At 44.5% G+C, this 27,888-nt stretch overlaps 1 protein-coding gene across 1 annotated transcript; it reads left to right on the top strand.

The window, feature by feature from the left end:
- Nucleotides 1-279: 279 nt before the first annotated feature.
- Nucleotides 280-27,020, top strand: phtf (putative homeodomain transcription factor). Its single transcript, XM_089556814.1, has 19 exons — nt 280-327; nt 881-937; nt 1,055-1,124; nt 1,522-1,618; nt 3,341-3,449; nt 4,512-4,636; nt 5,642-5,868; nt 8,615-8,878; nt 10,407-10,765; nt 11,565-11,696; nt 12,443-12,485; nt 14,471-14,553; nt 15,443-15,654; nt 17,001-17,100; nt 19,722-19,853; nt 20,846-20,932; nt 22,783-22,938; nt 24,663-24,758; nt 25,834-27,020. Exons 1-19 carry the CDS (start codon nt 289-291, stop codon nt 25,981-25,983), a joined length of 2,538 nt encoding a protein of 845 aa, XP_089412940.1. The 5' UTR covers nt 280-288; the 3' UTR covers nt 25,984-27,020.
- Nucleotides 27,021-27,888: the final 868 nt, after the last annotated feature.

Raw genomic sequence — 27,888 nt, 5'->3', positions numbered from 1 at the left:
CCAGCGCTTCGGAGTTAAGAAAAGAAAGACGCGTGTGACGCTGTTCGCTCGCCAAGAAGGAGCGAGTTGCGCAACTTGCTCCTCGGCCGCGCTTCAAAGGAGTCCGATTGTTCCCGGAACGACGGAGTAGTAGTGCGCAGGGTTGGGAGACTGGTTACGAAACGTGCGAAGCGAACTCGCAAATGAACTACGCGCGATTCACTGTTAACTGCGAGATAACTTACATAACTTACTGCATCGCTGTATGTGACACTTGCAGGTGCTCAATGCTGAGAGCCGGATAATGCTATGGGGCTCGATGACACGCTGGTATGGTATCAGAAGAAGGTGAGAAAAACATTGCATACCCTTTGTGAAGCCCGGAACGGGTTTCTAAAAATGGGAATCTGTTGGCTTCTAAAATTAAGAATCTGTCGTATATTTGGCGTCTCTTTTGATCAGCTCATGAGATGCAGTGAAAAGTTTTGTTCCTTAAAGTATGTTATGTGAAAATAAATTTATTTGATGCGGATTTACAAACCGCAGTGTATGCAGTACTTTCAGAGATCATTGAAATGCAACTGCATGCTCTTAAAGGCAATATTGTTTGTAAATTTCTGTCAAGAAAAGCCCGTTTGCAGAAAGTGCAGTTATACGTCAGTCTTCAAAGACCTATAAAAGCTTTAAACCAGTTTCTTGTGCACTTCGTAGTACGAAATATTCGTAGTACGAAGTCGTCTTCGTAACAATATGCTTGGGATAAAATGAACAAAAGAAAAAAAATGTTGAGGAATCGGTTCCTGATGCAACTTCCAAACTCCCTAAGAAATGAAATTTCGAAGGTCAGGTTTGGTGCTGTGTATCGTACAGGCATCAAGTGTGGCTGTTTTTCCACCCCTAGATTGGTGCCTATGACAAGGACATATGGGGCCGAAATTTAGAGCAGCGCATCTTAAGAGTGAGTACATGCAACTTATGCTTGACAGTGGAAACACTATCACCGCCAGTCACACATTTTGTGTATTGAGCCCGTGCATTTTTCCCAGCATCAAATTTAAAAAAATATTTTTTCCAGGGCGTCAATGCAATACCCAAGAAAACTGCCAGGATAAAGGCAGAGCTTATCGACATTGACTTAGTTCGAGGTTGGTGTGACCTCCTCCTTTAAATGTTGGGCTGCAAAGCATACCAGGTGGCACAAAAAGTAAGCAGAGCACGTTAGTGCGTTCTGACTGCATTTTCGCACAACCCAGTGGAAAAGTACGCAGAGAAAGTGTGTTCATATGCAACTGCATTAATCCTATGGTTGTGCATGAGCGCTGGACCTGATCTCCACTAAATCACTGGCGTGCGTGGGTTGGTAAACCATAGATAGTACCATGCTCTGTTTACTTTCAGTGTCACCTGAGCGCACACGGGCCTGCTGTGGTATATCTATTTGCATAATGAAGAACTTCATTCACTGGCTTCCCATTCAAGCCGCATGTATTTGCCTATCTACAATGTGCTCATCACTTGTTTTTGACTTTTTTTGCATTCTAGGATCTACGTTTAAGAAGTCAAAGCCACAAAACAGTTGGCTGGCATTAGCAACCAATGGAGTCGTCAGAGTATTATTGTTCCCATTCTACTATAGCTGGTGCGTATGCAGGGTGGAATTTTTATCCTGTTAAGTTGTCATGGTGCTGTTTACTATTTTCGCTTTTTCCTGTGATAGTATACTAATTTATGCCACATTGGTTGCCCATGTGCTTCAGCGCACTAACTAAATAAGGTTGGGATTGAAAATGTGTCCTTGGGCTAGTGAACAAAATGTATAATTTTAATAGTTAGAGAGTGGTAGTTTGAAGATTAAGCTGCCATTATCATCATAGTGAAAAAGTTTGGGCTCCTGTCAGTGCCGTGCTGATATTAACTCAGTTTTTTCTTTTATGATTGCCAAAAGCCAGGACGCGCAGCTAAGACTGTTGATACTCCTGACTTTCACCACGCGATCGTTTCAACTTTTTCTGCAAGGTCGCTTTCAATGCTCATTTTTGGATGCTGCTGTCTGGCAGTAAACAGGATGATGCCCCTCATTGTAACCTTCCGTTATCTTTTATCAGCTGCCAGAAATCATGCAGAGTCCAGCAAGAAGGCAGCACTGCTTGCAGCAATGTCTTGCCGCATCTGCGCTGATAAGAGACTTAGTCGTAATGGCATTCTTGTGGAAGAATGTTGGGCAACATCTCTGTAAAGGGACGTTGAGGGCAGGTGACAAAAAAAAAAAAGTGAATGCACAGAATCGAAGTGACCTTGCTGTTGGCATCATAGCAAAAAAAAAAAAATCAAAGCAACTTTGTTGCTCTCTTTCCATTGGGTTATTTTGAGTGAACACGACGTCAGGAAAGTGTGCATTAGCATGTGAATGTAATCAGGCCCTGGGTGCTGACATTGTGGATTGCTCTTTGCATTGTTGCTCATTGTTGAATTGCCAGCACTTTACTCGAAGTCTGGAAAGTGACAGAACCAAGAACCATTCTTGATGACTAGTTTTGAAACATGCTTATGATTCCCCGTGTTTTCTGCATGGTTAGATTGTTGTGATCAAGTGTGGTAGAAAGGTCCCAGTGTGCACTGAAATGCCCTCGGACGTCCCACAGATGTCCTAAAAACGTCCACAGGACATCTAAGGAAGTTTAAGTGCCCGTTGGGATGTTACACTCAGACTCAGACAGAAGTTGTGAGCTTAGAGAAAAGAGTAGTTTTTCTCTTTCTCTCTCTGGCAATTAAAGTTTAGCTATCGTTGGCTTCTGTCTTCATATCCTCTTTTGTTACATCAGTTCACTTTTGTGTTGTGCTATCATACGTGGAAGCTAATTAGCTTCACTTGGCAATAGCACGGCAAGTTGGAAGGTACATTGTAGAGTTTTGCATAAGTGAGTATTGGACGGACTAAACTTTTCGAACTCCTGTACAAAAAAGAGTAGATATTAAAAGAACAGAAAACTGCCCAAAAATAGAAAATCTTGTTGTGATCTCACGCGCACTGCAAATCCTTATAGTTTCTGGAAATTCTTGCGCTGTTTGCGATTGTGGCAGATGTGCCAATGTTGCCGGTGTCCTCTTGTTGTCATGGAGACAGTTCACCATGGTTGCTTGCACAGCTGGTAAACCATCTCGAGGCCTGCTTGTGTGTCCTCAATGCTTTCGCGCTGTATATACACACATAGTGGTTTGTAGCAAAGAGTGCAAATATCAGCAGTGGTGTACTTTGGGAAAGGGAGTTCGTGTGCAGTTCCAGCATTTGTTTATCAGAAACGGTGTGTACGAGTCTAGGTCGCAGGTGCACCTCACAGTGTTGCGACCCCTTTGCTTGCAGGTGGAAGCAGCAGACCAGCAATGGCATATGCTTTTTTCTTGTCATCCTATACTTACTACAATTGGGCTCTGTCTGCCTGCACTCATCGCAAGATGATGCTCTCATTGCGGTGAGTTTGGATCTTGGCCAAGCTGTGTGACGGGGCTGTGGGAAGTAAAATCTTGCTGAGCCCTGTTGGGTCAACAGGGCCAGAGAGTTTTGTTATGATGAAGAGGCTAGATTAACAGATGCAGCAATGTTTATAAAAAAAAAAGACCATTTTTTAAAGAACCTTTTCAGTAACTTTTTTTCTTGCGCATGCATGGAAAATTGGGCTTGTTGGTTTTAGTTCATTCTTGTAATTCTTGTGTACAATGGAAAAACAACATGAATCCGTCTCTCTCTCTCTCTCTCTCGTTTTTGTTTCCTTCTTTTGTCTTTTATTTTGTGATACACATTTATAAATTGGGTTATAAATTTATTGGTGCCTTTAGGTATTTGCTGTTTAGGGCTATTCAGTTAGTGTACACGAACAACCTCCACTGGCACTAGTAACAAGAAATAGTGATAAACTTGTGCACTTTTATCACAGCAAGACTTCAGGGAGCAGAAACGAAACGAAGAGCAGACATGTTCTTCACTCAGTTAAATATTTTTAATACAGATTCAGGATAACTGGGGCTGGAGTTTAATGTTATGTGATGGTAAAGAACAAAAACTTACATCACACCCTGTTTTCAGCCTGGCCCTAAGTTGTGACAAGGAACAATTTTTGCTGGTCTTTTTGGTCTAGGTGATGGTAGCAACTATGTTTTCTTTTCCATATTGCTGTGATCGTGAGATTTTTTGACTGCTTATGTGTCTGTTGTGGTCTGGTTTCTTGGCTAGTGACAGAAAAGCTACCAGACAGCCTTATCTCAGAAGAGATGAGGCTTGGGCATGTTGGTATGACATACTTAAGGGAAATAAATAGCGCACAAGAGAAGACGGGACAAGCGAGGAGACACAGACAAGCGCTTGTCTGTGTCTCCTCGCTTGTCCCGTCTTCTCTTGTGCGCTATTTATTTCCCTTAAGCCTTATCTCTTTATTCAATCATTACCCTGCTTAGTCCAAAGGCACTGCAGCAAGGGAGCTGTGTTATGAATAAACGGGGGGATGTTTATCATCAATGTAATGTGGTGGGTGTTGTAGGAAAACACGCTGACGGAGGTACTGACGCCCATAGCCATGATGCTGGTGCTGGGTATTATGCACGCCCAAGTTGTGGCCACTTACACCACCAATGGGCCGCTGAAACCCATGCAGAGGACCAAAGCGTGAGTGTGTTTATGTACGACTCCCTTTTTTTTCGCCGTTGTTTGCCTTTTGATGTTCGGATAACTTGCCGAAATATTCTGGTGTCACCACGGTCGGATTTATGAAAGTTGGCACGGTATACGATCGCTGCCAAATATTCGGAAAATTTTTAATATTCAAAGATTATCAAATATTAGTTTTTAAACTAAATAGCAAGCTTATTCGACTTGTATTTAAAATATTGCATAGTTTTACATCGCTGCTTAAAACCAACTTTCAACCACGCCTTGAGACAAGTGATGAAGGAAGGAGGAAAAGAAGGCAAAAAGAAAAAGTTGGCGTGGTGGAGTACCCTGGCTAAATTTCTACCACCTGGGTAACTTAACTTAAAGCGACACTGAGGAGAGCTCCATTAAAGTACTGTTCGCAGTGAAAATTGATTTTGTGGCCCTTTCTGGTTGTGTTCACACTTGTCTGGCTCTGAAACACGCATTTACGGCTGGGAAAATTGAATTTAAAAATACTTCCGCCAGTCGATTCACACCCTGCACATCCATATCAAGAAAGAGGGGTTGCCATCATTTTGAAGTTAAGAGCGACGTAGACTAGCCTCTCGGATCTTTGCCCCTAAATCAGCTTTGATGTACGCATTTTCCTTGCGAAATCAGCCGGTGAAAGCGACACCTCTGTTTTGTGTTGTGATCTTTTCTAGTGTATAAAGGGTGTTTTTGGTGAGAGTAGGCTCGTTGTGATCAGAGCGCAGTGTTCTATCGACATTGGCCAACTTAAATTTGTCCTGTATGTTCCTTCTGTGTGTACTGACATATAGCAGTGCACGGGCATTTTTCACATTTCAACTCTATCGTAGCATGGCTACCGTTGCAAGGATTTCGTCCAGCGATGTTGAGCTCTGTGGTGAAACGCTGTAACCACCGGTTACGGTTGGTAGTACACCGGCCTTATGTGGGCACAAGTCTGTTGTGGCATGTGGTGATAACAGAAATAAATCGGCACCACATTTGCAGGAGGAAGCGCCCCAAGCGCAAAGCGAGATCGAGGTGCAATTACGAGGGGAAGTCTTCTCCCGGAACAGCGTCGGAAGACAAGCCGGACAGTGTCTGGTCCGAATTTCAGGCCAACAGGACATCCTGTGGATCTGCCGCCGAAAACATGAGTCATGTAGTTAGAAACTCAAGCCGCATCTCTATGGCCGCGGCTCCAAACAACCGCAACAATCAGCCTGACAGGGAGAGTAAGTAAACGCATATATGCGCGATTTTCTTGCATTTGTGTACGCGTTAGCATTTTGCTGCCTCACAGCATGATACATATTCTAAAATAGCCTTTATTATCCACACAGTGTGGGACCAGGTTATGAAAATTGTGCAGTGAGCCTGTAAACTTATTAGCGACGTCTCCGACTGGTCACTTTTGAACACCTTAGAGAGCTGCAAAAACATGGCACATCGGTATTTACACGAATTTAACGCGAGTTTTTTTTCAATAGCTCTTCGGCCAAAGGACACATCTTGCTTTATAGACCAGATTTTTGAGCCTCTCCAGGGCGCGGCCATTTTGCGCCGACTGGCGCGCCGCGGTGCGGGCGTTTCTTTGGGGACTGCGGGGCTGCGGCAGTTCCGCGGCCGCGCCTGCATAAAGCCGCGCTTCGGGCGCTAAAAAAACATTGTCGAGCATACTTCCGCTGCGTGGCTGTGTTGCAGGAAGTATTTACGTTATCAAAGCGATAACATTGACGTATTTTAATGACATTTAGTTTGACATTCAGATTAATTGTGCCGGCGCTTAGAACGCGCTCGTGCTTATATCGAATTCCGTCTTGGTGCTCCACCGCAAAGAATATTTTTGTTCAATATCAAGCATTAGATGTGCGGCTAGCATGCAGTTCCAATTCCCATGCACTCTTATTCCTTCCTGCCGGCCGGCCATAAAGCCCCCCTCCACAAACAGGGCCTTCTTGTCACCGCGCCAGTTATCAACAAATTACCCCTGTGAGCTCAACTGAGTCGCAGTGCCAACAGAAAACAAATTTTGTCATGGTTTATGCAACCTGGTGCATACAAACGTACTTTCGCTTAATTTATCAAAGCTTGAATAGATATGAGCAGCTAATCCAGAGGTTCGAAGTCGCGTTATTTTATTCAGGAGCTCTCGCCGCGTGTGAGAGCGTTGCGTAGCCGTTTGGCTAAGTGTAGAAAATGTAATGAAATCGCGCATAGTATTTTCCTATGAATAAGGTAGATACCGCACCGCTGCGGTGGCTCAGTGGTTACGGCTCTCGGCTCTGGCCCAAAAGACGCGGGCTCAATCACGGCCGCGGCGGCCGAATTTCGATGGAGGTGAAATTCTAGAGGCCCGTGTACTGTGCGATGTCAGTGCACGTTAAAGAACCCCAGGTGGTCGAAATTTCCGGAGCCCTTCACTACGGCGTCCCTCATAGCCTGAGTCGCTTTGGGACGTAAAACCTTAATAAACCAAACCAAGCTAGTGTAGATACCAACAGCAGAAAGATACTATAGATAAACCTTTACCCCCCAGATCCCTCTAACATGCGTGCGGAAAAAGCAGCTGAAATCGGTAGCGGTCGTGCTTACAATCGTGTCATGAAATGTGTTTAATGGGAACAAGAGCAAGCTCAGCGCAAGGATGCCGAACACGTACTGGTGATCGAAAACACGCGCTCCGTCGGGACAACCTTCAGTCTGCAGCTCGCCTATCCAGTTACTATACTCCACTGAGTCTAATCAGTAGATCTACATTCTGATGCATAAAATTATCATAGATGATATCGCACGTAAAAGGCGACAACAAACGACACGACAGCGCAGAAATCTGCTTAGAAGTGCCGGTTTCCAGTCCGTACACTACCTGGTCGACTACCCTCGGATGTCACGTTAACGAGTAACTGCGCGCAAGATAACCGCAGTACTGTCTGGAAGAGGGAAAATGTGAGTAGTGACGCACAGCACACACCCTCATACGTTAGCTGATGAAGTACAACAACGGCAGAAGCGAACACGGAAACATGCGTTCTACGCGCGGCGCCGGCGCGACCCGCAGTCCCTCGGGCCGCGCGCGCCGACAGATGGCGACTGGCGTCGAGAGTAGGCGCGCGTCCGCAGCCTGCGTGCGAGGGTAAAAAAATCTGGTCTATATTCGGAACCTTGGTACGAAAAGCGTTTTTTTTTTCTTGCTGTTCCTAAAGGAAACTACAGTGAACTTCACCACTAGACTCGCAAGATCTTAGGAGAAGCCAACTTTACGAAGGCTTTAGGGGCGTGCAGTACACACAGCCAAAGCTAAGTGTGGCAGTGAACGCGAAAACAAGGAGGCATCAGCCGTTGGACAAGAGGAGGCACTGAAAGAGTTGATGTCATTAGGAAAAGGAAGTAAGGGTGAATGGGCACACGACTGGGCAGCAGGAGATGTGTCGTAGGAGTAGCATGGCGATACCAGCTGTTTCTGCTTGGAAGACTGCATGTGTTAACGCAGCAGTCTTTGCTGCCTAGAATGATGTCGCACACATTTCAGAACTGTTTCCTTTAAAATAGTATCTACATATCTGTTGCTTTCGTAGTTTTGCATGCCGTTTTCATTCTTTCCGAGCCCTCGGCTTGTAGTAGGCTTGAACAGGCTGAAATCGTGTTGTAATCGTAACATTTTTTATCACTTTTGTGAGGTCTAAAACTTCCCCCTCGCATTGTATATGTGTAAATACGGTATTCAGCTAGGTGATTTGGATTGATAATGCTATGGAAGAGCTGTAGCAAGGGTAGGAAGCTTCACTGTTGCATTCTGTTTGTGAGTATTGCCCGCTGTTGGCTGGGATCAAGATGGGATTCAGTGAGACCTCTTTTAGGTAATCCCCTCGTGACTAGTCGACGCAAGTAAAACGCCTGGCAAGCTCTTTTTGTTCGCAACTAGTGGACATTTATATGATGTATAGATCTGACGCGTCGTGTTGTCTCTTGCGTTCAAAGTTTTCGCCCACCTGGATGACCGGAAGAACTCGGACGAAGAGAGTGGCCTCGAGAGTCTGTCGAACCACAATGGCCCCGAGGAACATTTTGCGCCCCAAGAAGTCCAAGACAAGCTGTCAAGCTTCGTAGAGGCGGGCAGTCGCTCAGTCGTAGGACAGGAAGCCAACAACCAATCCACCACCCTTGCTTCTGCCAAGAGGGATGCCAGTTCTGATGATGAAGAATTCTTTGTGGCCAGGAAGCAGCGTTCTCGAAGCCACGATGGTAAGCAGTGCCTGTGTCCGTCTCAGGTTCGACTGATTGGGGCTTGTTGGTATCGCAGAACTAAACTGAAGTGCAGCTCAAAAGGGGACGACAGTGAGAGTTTGCCTTTTCACTGTGCCTTGCTTTGCTTGCACCCCTGTCTTGAGATTGAACATCGCCTAGCCAAAGAAACTTCAGAATTTTATTGCTGTTTCAGAAGAGTAGTTAATACAGTCCTTTTATGAATCTGTACACATATTAGACATAAGTTGTAAGCAAGCAGTTTTCTTTTGTGGATGGCATCAGGTGAATTTAAAGTTGTCATAGTGTTAAGAGAGACATATTTGACACACTTTTTTGAGTGTAACCCTTTACTTGTTTGTGAGCATACCAAGTTGGCATCAAGGTGCTCTTTCTATATGCACTTTGTATTTGCATTTCGGAAGCAATTTGAAACCTGATAACAAAGTTTAAAATTGATATCGCCATTGCTGACTCATGGACTGGGGTGCTCAATCAGGGCAGCAGAGATTGATGGAGCTTTATTATACGAATGGTAGGTGGCAGAGTCACTGAAAAATCATTCACCCACACTAATATATAGTAAACACGGCAGCCTGCTGTGCGAAAGTGGTGCAGGCCGGGGATTATTATTTCTCAGTCTTTTTAACCCTTTGAGGGTTGAATTATTTTGAAGAAAACTTTCCCAGGTGGTCAAATTACTTTATTGCGGATCTTGAATCTACAAAATGTATATAATCGAGAATAAATAGTAAAAAAAAATTAGGAACAGTACTTTGGTGACAGCATCACTCACAACTGGAAAATGTTCAATAGAATAGAATAGCAGTGGTGATAAGCAAGCTAAGAGCAGCACCAATAAAGACAGAAATCAACTTTCGCCGCCTCTGCAAAACAGTGCCCACAAAGAGAAAACACGTTTCGCGCGACTCCGTTGCGATCCCGCGGCGGAATCGAAACCGCGTAGGCACGTTGCCACAGAGGGCGAGAATACCTCGCGAGCAACGGTGATAAGCAAGCTAAGAGCAGCGCCAATAAAGATAGAAATCAACTTCGGCAGCCCCTGCAAGATAGTGCTGACAAAAAGAAAACTCAAATTTCGCGCGACTCCGTTGCGATCACGCGGCGAAACCAAAACTACAAAAGGGGTGTTGCCGCAGTCTGTGCCGCCGCGCTAAAGCTAGACATAAGTTCTGCTTATCTCCGTAAGACGGCAGCACAAAATTCAAACACTTCTTGTTTGAGGTGGAAGCACCCCCCAGTGAGCGCGCATTGTTCTTTTGGCGCAAAATTTCAAACGGAAGATCGAAACCGTACCGGTACGGCAAAGACCTTGCGGGACAGAAAACCGCCGCCGTACATATACGGCAAAAACCTTCAAAGGGTTAAGGCAGCCCAAAACTGTCAAATTGCAACCATGCCCTCTGGTAGAAGACCGAGTCTCTCAAACCGTGGCTGAACATTAGGGTTGAGCATCCTAGCAAACATGGGGCTCAACATGTCTTGTACAACAATGAACCTGTTGCAGTCTGCCATGATGTTGGTGAAGCGAGCAGCTTCCCTGGCCAGTGGTGCTCAACAGCGCCCGCGGATGCCAGCCCGCTTTCCTGCCTGAGCAAGGAGGCTGTGGGCGCGGCTGTTCTCGGCAGGCCGAGCGCGGAAGACGAAGAGGAAGAGGACGAAGACAGGCTGGAGCCTCAGCGGCGGCGCTCGTCACCCCCCGACCTGCCTCCCAAGAAGTGCACCAAGCTGAGGACAAGCCTCCGCAACCGTCGCATGTCGGCGAGCGTGTTTCCGGCGCTGCCTGCCATTCACCTGCCGCAGTGCGACTACAACAGCTCGTGCGACTCGGACAAGGACACCACCGTTCCCAATACCCCGGTGAAGGTGTGTGCTTGATATTCTTCGCGCTGAGATGCTTTCACACAGAATTGAGAGCTATGGGCACTAGTTGTGAATTAGTTTTTTCCAGCACCTTTAAAAAAATCTTGACAGTGTTGATATCAGCAGTGGCTTTTAAGGGCATATGTCTTTCCCTGTAGTCAGGAAAATGATGAGGTTAGCCTTGCAGATGGTGGACACAGAAAGGAAGATTGTGAAGAAACCTTCGTGATCATTTTATGGTATCATTTGCAGCTTACCACATAAGTGGTCAGTGGTCAGGGCATTAAAATCTGCTGAAATGGTTGGAAGGTTACGAACCCATGACTTGAAGCTTGGTAAATTTGCTTTGCATTCAGGAGCACCTATAGCAAAATTTCGCGAATAATTTTATTAAAGGTTTCTCATCTGATGTGTATGTACTATAGTATGTGTATGTACTATAGTATGTGTATGTACTATAGTATGTGTACTCGCCTTTGATGTTTATTCTGGTCCATATTATTGAATTCATTTCCTTCTTTTTTAATATCTCGGCTTCTTAAAAGGACCAAGGATATTACACAAGGGGAAGCATACTTGAGATTTATATGCCAGCAAAAATACATTGGAACAGAAAAAGAAAATAAAGACAGCAAAAGTACATCAGAACAGAAACAGAAAATAAAGACATGAGTTGAAGGGAAAACAATGCACAGGGGAATACACAGAACCAGAACAAGATAAATATGAGTAACGCCAGTGTGTTGAAGAGTTTTCATGCCTCATGCCTGTGAACACTCATGCACTATCTTGCGAACTGCAGCCCCCAGCGTCGGATATTGAGTGGCCCCTTCTCTCGAACACTGACTGCAATGGCTACACGTCCAGTTCCGAGGGGCTCGATGGGGACGAAGAAGATGTACCGGAGGATCCGTTCGGATTGGATGGTGCGGATGTAAGTGCGCTTGATTGTGCAGACAGTTGCAGTCCAAAGCTTGGTCGGCAACAACTTGTTACTGCAGAATATAAGCAGTGAATTTTTGTTTGGATTGTAAAAAATCTTGTACTTTAAGAGTCCATGGTAGAGAGAGGGTGTGGTAGATGGTCCTTGGCGATCACAAAATGAACAAGGGAGGGGAAAACCTCAGGTTGCTTGAGCCAACGTTTCGACAAGGGGACTTGTCTTCGTCTGGGCAAAGCGTTCATCATTGGCAGGGATTAAATAGGGCCTTCGCTCCGAGGAGGGAGGCCCCGGGTGGGGGAAGGAAAGTGGTGTGAGAGGGGATGCGTGTCAGGAAGGGGAGGGAGGTGAACCTTGATTCGTTAAGCTGCAATAGTGGAAAAACTTATATCCCGGGGGTGTGTAATGAACAAAGGCTTTGAAGGGGCTGCGACGGGGGTTGGCGCTGGGTGGACCTGAAAAACTCAGATAAGAGGGTTGACTGGTGAGCTAGTTGGTCTTCAGACATACTAAATGATTTTTAGTTCAACGGGGACACAGCACAAGAAAGACGACAACACAAGCGCCCGTGTTGTCGTCTTTCTTGTGTTGTGTCCTCGTTGCGCTAAATCATTTATTAGATTGTAAAAAAGATTGTAGTAGAAAAAAATCTGCTTTACCTGGGTTGGAGGAAGTGCGGAACTATTCTTAGTTGTGATGACTGTTGCTCATTTGTTTGTTTTCTGCTTTCTCCTGTAAAGAATTCTGGTCCACTTGCTGGAGGACAGGCCAGCCTAGACAAAGGTAAGCAGTGCTGACATAGTCAGTGAGTAGAACTTCACCTTGTGCTGTTGCAGACAGAGGATAGTAATCATGCCTTATATGCACTGTCTGCCAGGCCTGGAGCCAGACTGTATGCCGTAAGCACAGTGTTTTCTGTTTCACTGGCTTTAAGCCTTCTGGTTTTTGAGCGGGCAACCTTGCTTTGTTTCTGAGTTGTGCCATAGGCGTGTTGCATTATGCGTCTGAAAGCTAGAGTTGTCTTAATCCTTCTCAGAGAGGCAGTGAAACAGTTTCATTGAACTCCACCCACTCTTTTTTTTTGAACCCATGCTTTGTTCAAAGTATGAGAATGGTATTTTCTGTCATAGAATACAGATTGTTATCAGTGGCTGGATTCTTTTCCTTGAGTAGAAACAGTAAGCCAAAGAGAGAATGTGTCATCATTGATCCCGGTTGTATCAAATTATTGTTTGTATCGAACAGTCAGAACGTCACCTTGAAAATCCTTTACAAAAGTAGATCACTGCAGTTCTCGTTTATTGAATTTATGCTGAGCAGAACCTTTAATATATCAAGCCCAGGTGGGAATTTGACCGGCTTAACTGGTTTATGGAACAGTTCCCGGTTGGTTCAGTTGGAGCCAACCGGTAATTGTTCCATAAACCTGCTAAACTGGTCGAGATTTTCACCTGGGAATGGTGCCCCACGCGGCTGCTTGGCCTTGGGCATTTCAGCGCCGCATCACTGTCATGCAGTGAAGCTAGCCTAACTAAAGCCTAGCAGTGCCCTTTCTGCAATGCTTTTCTACCAAAGATGTTGCGGAAACCAACTGTACCTTAATTTGAATGAGGTTGTTCCACTTATAATGTACTCGTAACAGGATTAGACATCTTATGGTAGACATTGGCTAGTTCCAAAGCACCGTTTGCTGCGGCTTCGATGCGATGTAGGCTAGTTCTAGGAACTCCCAGCAAGGCGGCATGTCGCTTTGAGAAACATTTCACCAGCATGGGTGCAGTGTATTCTTCCTTTTAGAAGTGTTACATATAATCTTATCTATTGTCATTTTTTATTATTAAACCAATTCAAAATCCCCTTTGACTTTGATATATCTGGGTTTGTCTATGTTAGGCATGTCGTAAAAAAGAAAAAAAGAAGAGACAAGGCACAACTTGAGATATTTGCATCTTGTATTTTGGGCCACAGTTTAACGTTTTGATTTTGTAGCTTGGAACCAGAAATAGTCAATACTACATTGACCAGTTGCTCTTTCACTTTAACAGTCATTGGAAAAATTGTGCTGTTTTTGTTTTGTTTTGGTAAAATAAATGGTCACACCTTATTGATGTGATCAGTTTTCAGAGAACTGTGAAATCTGTTACTAAATCAGGAATGATGTTTAACTGAAAAAGTGTGTTGTAGTGTGAAAATTTGTCATGTTATACTGAGAGGAACTCCATACAATTAACAGTTGTTTAAGGCACATTTGTTCTGAGTAAAAACTAATTCTTTGACTTTCTATGGCTATGTTGATGTGTCTTTGGCAGGAAAAGACGAATATATTAGTGAGAAAATTGGATTTAAAACGGAGCATTTTATCCCACTCTACTGTATTCAAACCTGTGACGTCAGTGATGAAAAGAGTTCATGGTTGCCGATCGGAAGTGAATAGAAATAAGGCTTGTCTTCGTTGAGCCACACATTAAAAAAAAAAAAAAGATATTTTGAAGTGACTGCAGTTTTCTTGCGAAAAAGGCTGGCAGTTGCAACACCCTGCATGTCATTTTTTGGTGTTGTCTAGCTTATTAAAGGTCTGTTTTCGAGTAAAATGGCTAATTTTTCATAAGAAAGTGGCATTGAACAATCAGTATATACACCCACCCCACTTTGCTTTTAGTGTCTCTTTTAAGTTGGCGTGTGACTTCTGAAAATAAGAGCACTGTAGGTAAAGCTTTGCACCTATTTAAGCATTGTGGGAGAAAGTCATTTTATGTCTTTTCTTGCAGTGAGCTGTACAATATGGGAGAATGGAGAATGCAAGAAGGTCGACCTGTCTGTGATGGATATTGCATCAGCCATAGTCCACAAGGTGACTCTGCAGAGGCACATCATTTTGCCGTTGACCCATAGAAACACATGACATGTGCAGCATAGGCGCAGCTTCGGCCTTTTAATGAATTACATCATCTCTGTGCGCAGTGTTCGACTGAAAGAATGAAGCCTGTTTACTCATGTTGCAATAACGTGGCCAATGAATCAAGGAAATCAGTTTCCAGCATGTCTGCAGCATCTGAAGACCCTTAACTTTACTACTGTTTTCCAATGTTTCTTTATATCCCCTGTCACCATATTAGCTGCCCTTGTTTGAGGGGGATTGGAGAACTGCATACAACTGCAGTCTCGTTACTGAGAAAGGCAGTAGAGAAATAGTAGTTCAGCGAAAGTGACATAGAAACTTAACAACAGGCACTGGAAATTCACGTGGAGTGGCCGTGGCTGCTAATTATGGAGCTTTTACTGTTATACTGATGGCGGTGGTGTTCATGAACACCAGTTGACCACAGGCAGAACTGCATGTATTACACAGCTGGTCCAGCTGTATGTATTTCAGCAAGCCAAAAGTTCCTAAGAGAACAAGAGGACCATTGTAGACAGTGGAGTGGTAGCTAGGACGAGCTACAATTAGAAGTATTCTAGACATCTTGAATGAGGGACGATCCCTCTTAAACCTACCTTCTTCTGTTCGTGCATGTTGAAACATGCCGATTTCAAATGCGCATTTAGTTTTCTTGTGCAACAAGCAGGGACTTTTCTTGATGTAGGCCTTATGTGCTGCATTTGTTGAGGCTCTGAGAAGCTTTGTGGTATTGTCGTCAATCTGACTCATATTCATTGCAAGACTGCATCGAGCTGAGCGTTACTAAACTGGCGCTGAAAATTCAAACTGCTTTACTTTTCATTGCCCTCTTTTTGCAAAGGTGGACTGCATGATACACAGCGGAGAGTATGTCCTGCTGGGCTTGGTGCTGACGGCAGTGACGGCGACGCTACCACTGCTCTTCAGGCTGCAAAGCTCGTCAGCCCTAGAAAGCGTCCAGCTAGATACGGAGGCCCTTGTGATGGGGCTTCCGCTGGAAGTTCGCAAGATCCCCGAAGTGATACAAGATGTTCTCAACCAGTATAGGTGGAGGTGCGTACCCTACATTGTATCTGGCTTAGTGACACTGTAACAGTGTTGTAGCACGAACCATCGGATCCACGATGTTGGCATAGATGTTTGTACAGTGAGGGGGCAGGGTGGAGGGGAGAAACGATAGCCATCACGCTGTACAGTTGAACCTGGATATACCAAACTCGAAGGTGACCGCGGAATGGTTCGATATATCAGTAATTTGATACGTAAAAAATTTCCATAGATAAGCTTAACTGCAGCCTAGAAGGAAGAATTCACAGCACCCACACTAGTGACTCTTCTCTTGCTGCAAGGTACGACCTGCTGGCATACTGACACTGCACCTCACACTAGCAGTTGTTAGGCTTAACCTTTTTTGCATCGAAAACACAGTGGTTGGGGCTTTGAAACTAGCCGCTGCCTATCATAAGATGTCTAATCTTGTAACCAGTGCACTACAAACTGTATAACCTCTCATTAAAATGAAGGTACAGTGGTCTCCACACCACCTTTAGCAGCGAAACGAGCGAACCATGCTATGCGAGAGCCGCCGCTATGTTTTAGGTTGACTTCACAGCATAACAGCGATGTGGCACAGAAAATGAGTACAAAAGACCAAAGGCCACTCTTAAGCCCACTTTACGTTCACCTCGTCACGTGGTATCACATTGCTAGCATGGCCAGCAGGTGCTTTAGACCGCACAGCCTATTCATCTCCACGTGTGAAAAATTATCACAGAGCGCTGTTAGAAGAAGAAACGCCTCTTGCATAGACATGGTGCACTGTTTGATATATCGAACAACCGCCGAAACTGCAGTTCAGTATACCACTCGATTTTCCTATACTTTTACATAGAATTTTCAAGGGGATAACCTGTGTGTTCGGTGTAGCCAATAATTTGAAATATCCAGGCTCAACTGTGGCCCAGTGCTGTGGCTCAATGGTTATGGTGTATGGCTGCTGAACCAAGAGACGCGGGGTTGATCCCAGCTGCGGTGGTCACATTTCGATGGAGGTGAAATACTAGAGGCCCGTGTACTGTGTGTTATCAGCGTGATGTCAGTGCACATTAAAGAACCCCAGTGGTTGAAATTATCCGGTGCTCTTCACTGTGGCATCTCTCACAGCCTGAGTCACTTTGGGATGTTGAGCCAAACCAAACGACTGTTAAGAAATTGCGCTCACTAATTATTCTTTATGTGATTAAGTTCTGTTGTTGTGGTAGTGAAGTGCAGGATAAGGTTATGTCGTTGTTATTCCCTTTTCCATGCATAAGAGAGGATTACCTTCTTACAGTTTTCAATTAATGTTGTGCTGTTACAAATCGCTGAGCTGACCAGCGCCCGTGTTGTGTTCCCTGCAGTGTTTCGTCCGCACTTGTGACAATCTCTCTCATCGAGCGCTTTTCTCTCGGAGCCATGTTTTTCTTCCTGCTGTCAGTTGCTGAGAGAACCTTCAAGCAGGTAGGAAATAAATGCCTTGGTATGCCTGAGTACATCTCCTTTTTTTGTTCTGGTAATGCTTATTGAAGTTTGCTACCAGGTGCAGTGAATGTAAAGCACTTGTTGCAGTAATGTAGTTACCAGTGAGTGCCAGCTTACAGTGGGCTGTCGTTAAAGGGGCTGCGAAACACTGCCTGGGGGAATACCGGCTATACTTCAGGTGGGTTCTTTATGTCACACAGATGCTGACTTAAAAAGAATTACAGGAATCGATGCACAGGAACGGGAGTTATTCAGTGAAGAAATTTCAAAATACAAGCAAACAAGACGCTGCCCTCAACTCGATTTTGGTGGGGCTTCCCACTCCTATTTCGCTCTCCCAATGACGGCACCTGGCGCAACCAATCAAAACAGCCAGCCAGAGCACGTCGCGGAAGTTTGTACTCCATGGTTGCCTGCTCTCTGTAACTTGTTCTTGCTGAGACTGGCAGCGTTGTTTCCATGCCAGAGCGCCCCTGGTGGTTTATTTTTATTTTACTTGCTTTGCAGGGCTTTTATCTAAGACAAACAAGTTGTTTTTGTTGATCTAATATAAAACGCAGACAGGTGACAAAATGTGTCTCTATTTATTCACACAATTTGCAGTATATTTACTGTTTGTCCAGTCATCAAGCTCGCGCCAGGTGATGTCATATCCACTGCTAAAAACCCGCCACTGTGTGGCGACACCATCAGAGCCATGAAGTTGTTTTTGGGAGGACATTAAAATATTAAAAAACGGAATGTACGTGGTATTACCGACGCTAATAGCACCATTATAACTCACTGTATGCAATCAACAGGCAAAACAGTTAACTAAGATTGTGTTTCTGGGCCCCTTTAATTCCAACTCGCTTAATTTTAACCGGCAGTTTATTCGAACTCACTCTTAGGTCCTCTTAGCTTTAAATGTATTGGAAAATGCTCATGTTAATTCTAGCTTGCTGCAATCGGAGTAACTTTCAATGTGCTTCTAGTTGGACTTCTTGATAGTTTATTGCATTTTTATGAGCCTTCCTCTTAATTGTGTGTCTTAGTTACTAATATCAGTGGCTTTGTCATCATGTTGGTTGCAAACGGGGTGAAATTTTCTTTGAAGGAATTGAACATTGCAGGGTGTTCATGTGTGTTTCGCGTGGGAACAGAGTGGTCGAGCACCATAGTTGGGAGCATTCATTTTTAATAAGGGAGAAAAAGTGTTGTGAAGCAGCTGTTAACAATGCAAAAGCCATAGAGAATTGCAGGAATTACAGTCTGTGTAATTGTGTGGGTTTGGAAGCAATTTCGTTAGTGCAGAATTCCAAAATGGCCATTATATAGCAGAAGCACATGGACCAGTACCGTGGTGTCATTCGTATATGACGTGGTGGCCAGCATCAAACGATAAAAACCCGAGATAGAAAAGACATCCTGTTTCTTCGGAATAAACCAAAGGAAGCAAGTCAGGTGTGAATTAACATGTGCTAGTTGAATGCACTATCGCATTCAGTATGAGCTGTGGCTGGAGGTCACTACTTGAAGCACTTACCCATTGATGCAGAGAACAATGTACACTTAACGTTTGTGCAACTTGGGTACTATGTATAATAGCACATTATTTAGCTATAAAATGGAAGCCTCAGTAGGTCCACTCTGGACACGTTGAAAGTCATATTACAGTCACATGGTAGAGAGAGGGTTTGGTAGATGGTCCTTGGCGATCACAAAATGAACAAGGGAGGGGAAAACCTCAGGTTGCTTGAGCCAACGTTTCGACAAGGGGACTTGTCTTCGTCTGGCCAAAGCGTTCATCATTGGCAGGGATTAAATAGGGCTTTCGCTCCGAGGAGGAAGGCCCCGGGGGTGGGGAAGGAAAGTGGTGTGAGAGGGGATGCGTGTCAGGAAGGGGAGGGAGGTGAATCTTGATTCGTTAAGCTGCAATAGTGGAAATATCCGGGGGGTGTGTAATGAACAAAGGCTTTGAAGGGGCTGCGACGGGGGTTGGCGCTGGGTGGACCTGAAAAACTCAGATAAGAGGATTAGTCAGCGTGGTACAGGGAAATGAGAACAAGGCAAACAAAATAGGCTGGCACTTCTTTCTTTCTTTCTCCTTCCAGTGCCAGCCTATTTTGTTTGCCTTGTTCTCATTTCCCTGTACCACGCTGACTAATCCTCTTATCTGAGTTTTTCAGGTCCACCCAGCGCCTCCCCCCCGTCGCAGCCCCTTCAAAGCCTTTGTTCATTACACACCCCCTGGATATAAGTTTTTCCACTATTGCAGCTTAAAGAATCAAGATTCATCTCCCTCCCCATCCTGACACGCATCCCCTCTCACACCACTTTCCTTCCCCACCCCCGGGGCCTTCCTCCTCGGAGCGAAGGCCCTATTTAATCCCTGCCAATGATGAACGCTTTGCCCAGCCGAAGACAAGTCCCCTTGTCGAAACGTTGACTCAAGCAACCTGAGGTTTTCCCCTCCCTTGTTCATTTTGTGATTACAGTCACAGTACATTTATCCGACATCAGTCATCGATGCCTGGAATTAACGTGTGCTTTGAACCAAATAGGTTGCCTCATTTGCATAACAGCTGGCCTCAGTTTGTCGTCTTCTTTCATCTTTGCAGAGGTTTCTCTACGCCAAGTACTTCTGTCATCTTACTTCAGCAAGGAGAGCGCTGCGTTCAGACCTCCCTCATTTCAGACTGAACAAAGTGCGCAACATAAAGACCTGGTTGTCGGTGCGGTCCTACCTCAAGGTAAAGGCGGAGGCTCAAACTCAGCACATTTAAAGGTGCACTGAAGAGGATTCTGAACTTGTCTTTTTGCCACGGGAGCTCAATCTACACGTTCCTAGCATTCTTAGAAACTTCGATTTATTGCCCTGTATGGCCGATTTCCCTAATTAAATTGAATTAATGTCCGGCTCCCGCCCTTTTTTTTTAATTCTGCCTCTTACGATGGGCGGAGTCGACCAACGCGTGAAGTTCCTTTCAGCCAGCTCCGTGGAGGCTTTGCTTTCACTTTATTTTGTTTTTTAGGTTTCCGTGAATAAATAGTTTCATTCGCAGATAATATAGCCACAAAATAAGCCCGCAGAAATAAAAATACGCGCGGACTATTTGCTACTACGGACTACTACGTATTACTCCGCCGATGGCAGAGCGGCAAGCCGCCACGGGACTGGGTGAAAGGCGCTCCACGCGTTGGTCGACTCCGCCCACCGTACGAGGCAGAATTAAAAAAAAGGGCGGGAGCCGGCCGTTAATTCGATTTAATTTGGGAAATCGGCCATACAAGGCAATAAGTCACAGTTTCTAAGAATGCTAGAAACGTGTAGATCGAGTTCCTGCGGCAAAAAGACAAGTTCAGATTCCTCTTCAGTGCACCTTTAAAGGCCTGACAGATTCACTACCCTTTGTGAACAAGGCCTTCTTCCTTTCTGTGCGCACCATTTGTAAAGCAGTAGGCTTCTGGGGAAAATTAGACGTGCGGGAATGTCGTTGCTTACAGGCAAGAAAATTTCCGGCTCTTCCCATCAGTGATGCTCTCCTCTCTGTGCGCGGAAGAGGCAGTCGTGCTACGCTGTCCCAATGCTGCTTCATTTTGTTTGCTTTGTTTTCACTTACCTCATTTATTCATGTTGTTTTGCTTCACTTTTTTGCTAGAGGGGGCCCTCTTGTCTGTCTTCACTTTGGATTGCTAATTGTAACCATCCTTTTATTTTTTCTTTTCTTTTTTTTCTTTACAGAAACATGGCCCCCAGAGATCAGTGGATGTCATTGTGTCGACGGCATTCATCATTGGCGTCTGCATTCTGTCTTTTCTCTGCGTGCAGGTATGCTGAAAGCACCTCGACGCAGGACTTGGCTGTCACTTCATGAGCAGTGTCATTTTGTCCAGCCTCCTTTCATTTTTGCCTCCCAGGCAGGCCTTAAGGTCTAAGTTGATAAGTGTAGTTAGTATTTGATGATAATCGGTCATTGGTGATGAGTGATTGGTACCGCACATCGTTATCTGGTGGTGTAACACCACAGTGGTGCCCACAGGGACTGCTCACAGTTTCAGACTGTTGCAATATGTAAAATAATTGATTGATTAAAGAGTGTAATTAATATTTGCGGGATCACAGCATCATGGCAAAGCGGGTGCTACAATGAATTAAGTGAATCGTTGCTTTTTTATTATTAACTTTTTTGCTATAGTCGGTTGCAATTTCAGAATGCAGCAGAAGCCCCGCCTCCCTATGTCCCTCAGGTCGGAATACATCTGCCTGCCAAGCATGGCAATCCCATGAGGTAATGTCTTAGCACAGTGACGGACGTCTTTCAAAGTGACTGCTCTCACAGTCCGCAGTGTGCCATCGTCTCACTGCTGGCATTGCAAGCTTGTATTTTGTGCCCTTTATCACATATTCCTTGAAGCATACTTGTGACAAAGTTGTGATAGTCACGACCCTGCCGTGTGCAGTTTCTTTAGCGCTGTGAGGTGAATGGAATTCCGGCGAGCACTAGAATCCTCCACTGCATCAGCTCACCCTTTCGTGCATTGACACCTTGGTGGCTAGCGATGATGCAGCAGCAAGCTCATTCGTGGCATTTATCAAGAATGCCAGGTCGCGTTACAAACAACTTAGGCTCATAGAAATGTTTCCCAACTTCTGCAAATTCCTTTTCATCATTTTGAGCTTGCTACCGAGGAACGGTTCCAGGTACTCAATTTATTTATCAAAGAGCCAGAGACGTACACAGTCTATTTATGTGGGGCTTCTGCTGCATTCTCAAGTCATAGCTGAATATAGTTATGACATGCTAGCTTGGCAGTGCCCAGTCTGAGGTCTTGTCATGAAAGATAGCACTTCCTGCTCCGTCATCTTCCAAATTATCTGACTGCAGGCAGTGCATTGAGAAAAATGGTTTTCAAGTATTAGGCGAATCTGTCATGGTTAACTATTGAAAATCAGCTTGGTGTGGTGCTCATCAATGCGGTAGGCACTAACCAAGCACATTGTTGCCGAGTGCGTGAAAGCAAACTGCGGTCGTCCGAATGACTTGCTAGAGACTGTTGAAGCCTTAGACCTTGGCACTCTTTGCATACAAATAACATGTGCAGTGTGCTATCAACAGCAGAAGTGTTGCGTACCACTTTTGAGCATGGCTCGCTGTTCTTCTGATGCCTTTCAGCGTTTTTGCCAAGCAGGGACACAGTGCATTTAAATGAGCACACTGAGTTCCCTCTAGACAAAAGCACCTTTCTCACCGTCATTTCCCGACAGTGGATGCTACAGGAAAGTAGCACGACAAAGAAGTTTAACTGAAGCTTGCGCGGTCTACACCACTTTGCCTCTCAAAGTGTGTTAAGATAGTAACCTTTGCTGTCATACATGTTGTGGTTTGATGCAGCAAAATATTCCATGAAGACAAGAGAAATAGTGGCTTTGTGCCTGAAGCAGGACAACTGCATGGTTACGGGCAGGGAATAAATGTACCAACTGGGTTAGTTAGTGAACAATAACTAAACTAAACTGCCCAGGGAGAAAGTACAGAAAGGGCATGGTGTCTGCTTGCTAGAGTTTGGTTAGGCTGCTGGATTCCTTTGGCACTGCACACTTGTTTGCCCTAGGTCTGAATCAACTAGCTCAACGCATAGTGAGATGAATCTGTATCTGGTCTCCCCTGCTGTTAACAGTGGCTGAAGGAGAACGAGCAGTTTGCCGAGCGCCTCTACTGCTGGGAGATGGTCTGCTGGAGCATGGCCCTAGGCATCTTCCTCATGCGTTTCATGATCCTCGGCTCCAAAATCAATAAGAAGTACCGAAACCTTTCGGTGCTCATCACGGAGCAGGTAAGGGAGCTTTTAACCTTGACTCGTGCGACGGAGACTTCCTCACTAATAGTGAAGGACAGGGTGTGGTTTAAAAGGCTAGTTTATAAAACTTCTCATGCAAACTGTTTCATGGCAACATGGGTATAGTGACAAGATGATGATGATCATTCTAAGAGGTCTATTCACCTCCTAGGGAGGGTGTGCCCAAAACTTATGCAGTGGTGTGACATACCACCATGCAGCTTAATAGTTTTACAATCAAGACGTTGACATGGGTGGCCCAGCCTCAAAGAAGAGGGGGGCAGATGGTTGTTTGCCATCTTGGAACTTGGATGGTCTTATGCGGGCCATTGCAATATGATAAAAGTGCCTTGACTAGCTCTCGGCGATTCGCAGACTTTCATTATCTTGCGGCTGGAAAATTAAAATCTGTCCCTGTGGTTCTTGTGGCATTCTGTGCGGTGAAAATTTTTATCAGAAGACATTTAATCAACATTACAAAGCATATGCTGGTTTGTTTTGCAATTTCTCAGCATAAGGAAACTATATTGCGCTGCCAAGTGTTGCTATCAGTGCATGTGCCTACTATCGCTTCCTTTCTGTTTGTGATGTTAGTAGGTCATCTACCTGCTATTTTCTTATCAGTAGGGAGCTTTTAATCACGTTTTTTTTTTTTTAAGGTAAGGTAAGGTAAGAATTTATTGAGTACAAATCGGTTACATAAATTCAGTATACAGGCGAGGGTCCCAAAGTCAAGCGACTGTCACGGGACCCCCGGCTGTCCCCCCGACTGTCACGGGATCTCTTGCTTTAATATTGCCCTGTTCAGGTGGTGCAGTTTTCAGCTTATCCTAATTGCCTTCCCAAAAGACGCACATGTCTTTGCCATCCACTCGGCCAACCTTACGTGTAGCTATTTCTGGCTGCACCACTATAACCTTACTTCCCATTTTCGACACTTCAGCTGTTTCTTCATTATCACGTCGTGGCATTCTAGGTTGAGCAAATAAAAAATGCGTGTGTGTGTGGCCTCCATCTTCCGTGCACCACATCATATGATCTCCTGTGCATTCTTTTAGTGCGATACTTTTCATGATCAATTTTCATTTTTATTTGTATTTAATTCGTACTGGAGTATGAGGTACTGTTGTCTACAGTCACTACAACGCAGCGATTTCATTCATACTGGAGTACGAGGTACTGTTGTCTACAGTCACTATAACGCAGCGATTTCATTCGTACTGGAGTACGAGGTACTGTTGTCTACAGTCACTACAACGCAGCGATTTCATTCATACTGGAGTACGAGGTACTGTTGTCTACAGTCACTACAACGCAGTGATTTCATTCGTACTGGAGTACGAGGTACTGTTGTCTACAGTCACTATAACGCAGCGATTTCATTCGTACTGGAGTACGAGGTACTGTTGTCTACAGTCACCTATGCATGTGTGCACTCAAGCAGCTGGGGTGCAATCATGGACGAGATGGCCATTGTGGTGCACCTATTAACCAGATATTCTGAGCGGCATAAACAAACTGCAACTTCGATGTATTGTATGGCGCATTCGTTGACACATATACCATGCCTTTAAAGCATAGCTGCTGCATATTTCGTCCAGTGCAGCACATGATACGCTGCAACTTCTTTATTATTTGCTGACTTGTGCTGCCCAAATCCTTGGTTTCATTGCAAATGTTCTCGTACCCACCTTTCTTGCCCACCCTTCCACCCCATCTAGATCAATCTCTACCTGCACATGGAGCAAAAGCCTCACAAGAAAGAAGAGCTGATGCTTGCCAACAACGTGCTTAAACTGGCCGCTGATCTACTCAAGGTGAAATGCTTTCACAAATGAAACTAAAAATTGCTCAGTCTATTTTCTTTTTTTATTCTGAGTGCGCGAGCAAGGTGTTAACTATGGGGTAAATGTCAGAGGCAGCCTTGGTGTTAGACTTGCCTTCTTGCTTTGTGGAGAAGTCTTGAATGGAGAAGGTAGTTGTGAGTCTGATGTAACCATTCTCATAACCACACTAAGTGAAAAAGCTGGGATGAAGCGGACTGTGCGGTTGATAACATTTCCTGGAGAAAGGGAAATTCGGGCAGTCACATAAATGGACTATAGATATCAGTATATTTAATTGCGTGTTTCTTTCTTTGTAATAGTGCATAAGACATTACTGCACATAAATCACCACATTGCATTTTGCCCTGAAGACTAATTAATTTATAATTGAATTTCTTCTGTTATGCTATTTCCGTTTTGGTTGCCACAGCTTTGAAATTTTAAATTCGCTCTGTGTTGATTTGATTCTGTATGAAGGATTCATATAAATAATATGTAAGTGCGACCTAACATACCCATAATTGTTTGGTATACTGTCCCGTTTTGCGAATTTTAGGATGCGTTCTAAGAAACATGGTGGTTAGAATTTAATGTGTAAAATTTGAGTTCCAAGTCAGAAAAGCATTACGTTTAAAATTTCCTGCTATTTCATGTAAGGCTTTCTGAAAAACAGCAGCTAAGACATTACAATAAACTGGCCGCATTACAAGAAGCAGTTAGGGCATGATTAAGTGCAAGAAAAGTGTGTTGTCAGTTTGAGTCAGGAGGTATGGTGCAAAAAAAAAAAAAAGGCTGCCAACGTCTAGAAGACGTTGAAGTAACGAGCGCTAACTGTTTGGTTTACTAGAATTGATATATATGAGATTAAAGCACGTGGCAGGTGGTTGTTTCTAAAATGCTATTGTAGACGGCGCTACAAGTCTGCATGCGAGATGTGCTGTTTTCTAGTTGCTGCCACAGATGGCGCTGCGATCTCAGGGTGGTAGCAGACCCCACGAAATCTCAAAACGTGATTAGTAAGAGCTAACGCTCTTACAAAACATTCTTTTCCGTTTCTCTTCCACAGGAACTTGAAAGTCCGTTCAAGATTTCGGGCCTGTGCGCCAACCCTTACCTGTACAACATCACCAAAGTGGTCTGCCTCTCGGCGTTCTCAGCAGCACTCACTGAGCTGTTTGGCTTCAAACTCAAGCTACATAAAATCAAAATCAAGTGAAGAGGAAATTTGCATCTTTAAGGTACAATGTTGCCGTGCCCCCACCACTCAGGAAAGGAAAAGGATAGTTAGTGGAATAGGGCGAAAGAAAAGATCTGGGCATGTAGAACAGTACACTCACACACTCCACTGTCACTGCTGCTGTTGTGAAAAAAAAGAAAGCTCCTCCATTTCCTTTCTCCTCAACAGTGATGCTGTGTCAAAATGTACAAAAGAAAAATTGAGCCTCACCGGACTTGCCGGGAAAGTTCGCTCTCTATAGTGTTGTCCTAATGTGTGTGCGCACTCCACAAAGGTTTAGGTATTTTTTTCAGTAGAGCAAAGCCCCTGACCCAAAGCGTAAACCTAGGTTGTACAGCTAAAACCAAACCAAAGTTAGCGTTACCGCAGGTGCACGTACATTTAGCCAAATTTGTTGGTTGTAGCTGATCTCCCCGTGAAAACGAAAAAAAAACAACCCCCGTGAAACCGTGTGTGAGTAGGTGTGTTGCAGATACGATAGCTTTTAGTGAGCCTCAAGCTCATTGGTTGCTCTCCAAAGAAGGTATTTTAGATTTCATCAGTTCAGGTTTTGCCCTAGTATTAAGTTTAGTAAGAAACATCGCATTCATTGGCATCTGGCTTTTACGGTGTGCACTCTGAAATTGCCAGTGCTTAACCGAGCCCTAACCTTTGCAATTATTTCATACTCTCTGCAAGTGAGAAGGCGTTGCTATTGCTCATGCTTCCTTGTTGAAAAGAGGGGAAAAAAATTGCGATATTTTAAAACAAAGATTTTCATACACATACACAGATACAGGCACCTCGTTTCCTCAGCATTATTTTCTCACTTTTTAAAACTTTTAAGGTATCCATCGTGTTCCGGTATGTTTGTGGGGAACATGTGGCTTTTCGTTGACTTAAAAGGTGTTGTCGTGAGTTGAACGAGAACATCGGGTGGGGCACCGGAAGTGGGAATTTTGGGGTCAGATGTTTGTGCGCCCATGTTCTGGTTCTTGTTGAATAAAGTGCTGTTTTGGCACAAACCTTTATCTGCATTGGTTGCTTAGTCATTTTACTAGACATGTCTTCATGTTGACAGGTGGCGGTATTGCATTGACTATAACAGGCTTGCAAATATTTAAAAATTGTAATGTAAATTGAATACTGTCACCGGACGCCGGTAGAGCATTCTTACTGGCAGAACAGTACTTGGTAAGAGCACTGAGCAGAGCACAGCCGACCGACCCTAGAGCGTAGCACAAGACGAAGTCCGGCGCGCGGCGAAGGACGAAGACAGACCGCACGGGGGCGCCGGTAGAATGCCTAAAACAAGTGTGGCAATACGAATGTGTCGGGGTGTGTAAATAGCATAGTATTTCTGAAACCGAATTGAACACGAATAGCCTAGCTTTGATAGCGCTTTGAATACAAATCGAATAGTGAAATGACCGAATCGAATACGAATTAAATATTTGTAGGATTATTCGCTACTAGTACAAATATTCGTACAAAACGAATATTGATGCGAAACATGAAGGCACTGGGGGCGGATATAATTCATAGAGTTAGCTGTCTAAAGATGGCCCATCGATCTCCACTACGGCGCACGCGAAACGAAGTAAGTATATTAACTTTGTGACCATCATGTCATGCCTATAAGGTAATTACTTTTTTCCTACTTGCGGCGACAGCGAACAAGCTAGCACTGTTTCACTAGCTATTGAGAGAAACGAGAGTTAGGAACCATTGCTTCTGATATCGTGCTTGTAGGCAGGGTTTATTGTAGCCGGCTGAACAATGCCACGTCTGGTCTTGGAGTCCGATGTATAAGTATTATGAACACCGCCACACGGACAAACCACGCCACGGCGCTGAATCTTAGTTCCCGCACGGACCGATTGCAGCAACATGCTGTGCAGTGTC

This window comes from Amblyomma mixtum, chromosome 8, assembly GCF_055824585.1.
Source record: "Amblyomma mixtum isolate Tamu chromosome 8, ASM5582458v1, whole genome shotgun sequence".
Lineage (NCBI taxonomy): Eukaryota > Metazoa > Arthropoda > Arachnida > Ixodida > Ixodidae > Amblyomma > Amblyomma mixtum.
Note: the sequence above shows the minus strand (reverse complement) of the source record. Positions and strands in the feature narration are given on the sequence as shown.

Coding starts and splice junctions, on each gene's coding strand:
- phtf (XM_089556814.1), top strand. CDS start 289: ATGGGGCTCGATGACACGCTGGTATGGTATCAGAAGAAG. Junction 1,619..3,340: donor TTCCCATTCTACTATAGCTG/GTGCGTATGCAG, acceptor CTTTGCTTGCAG/GTGGAAGCAGCAGACCAGCA. Junction 11,697..12,442: donor TCGGATTGGATGGTGCGGAT/GTAAGTGCGCTT, acceptor TCTCCTGTAAAG/AATTCTGGTCCACTTGCTGG.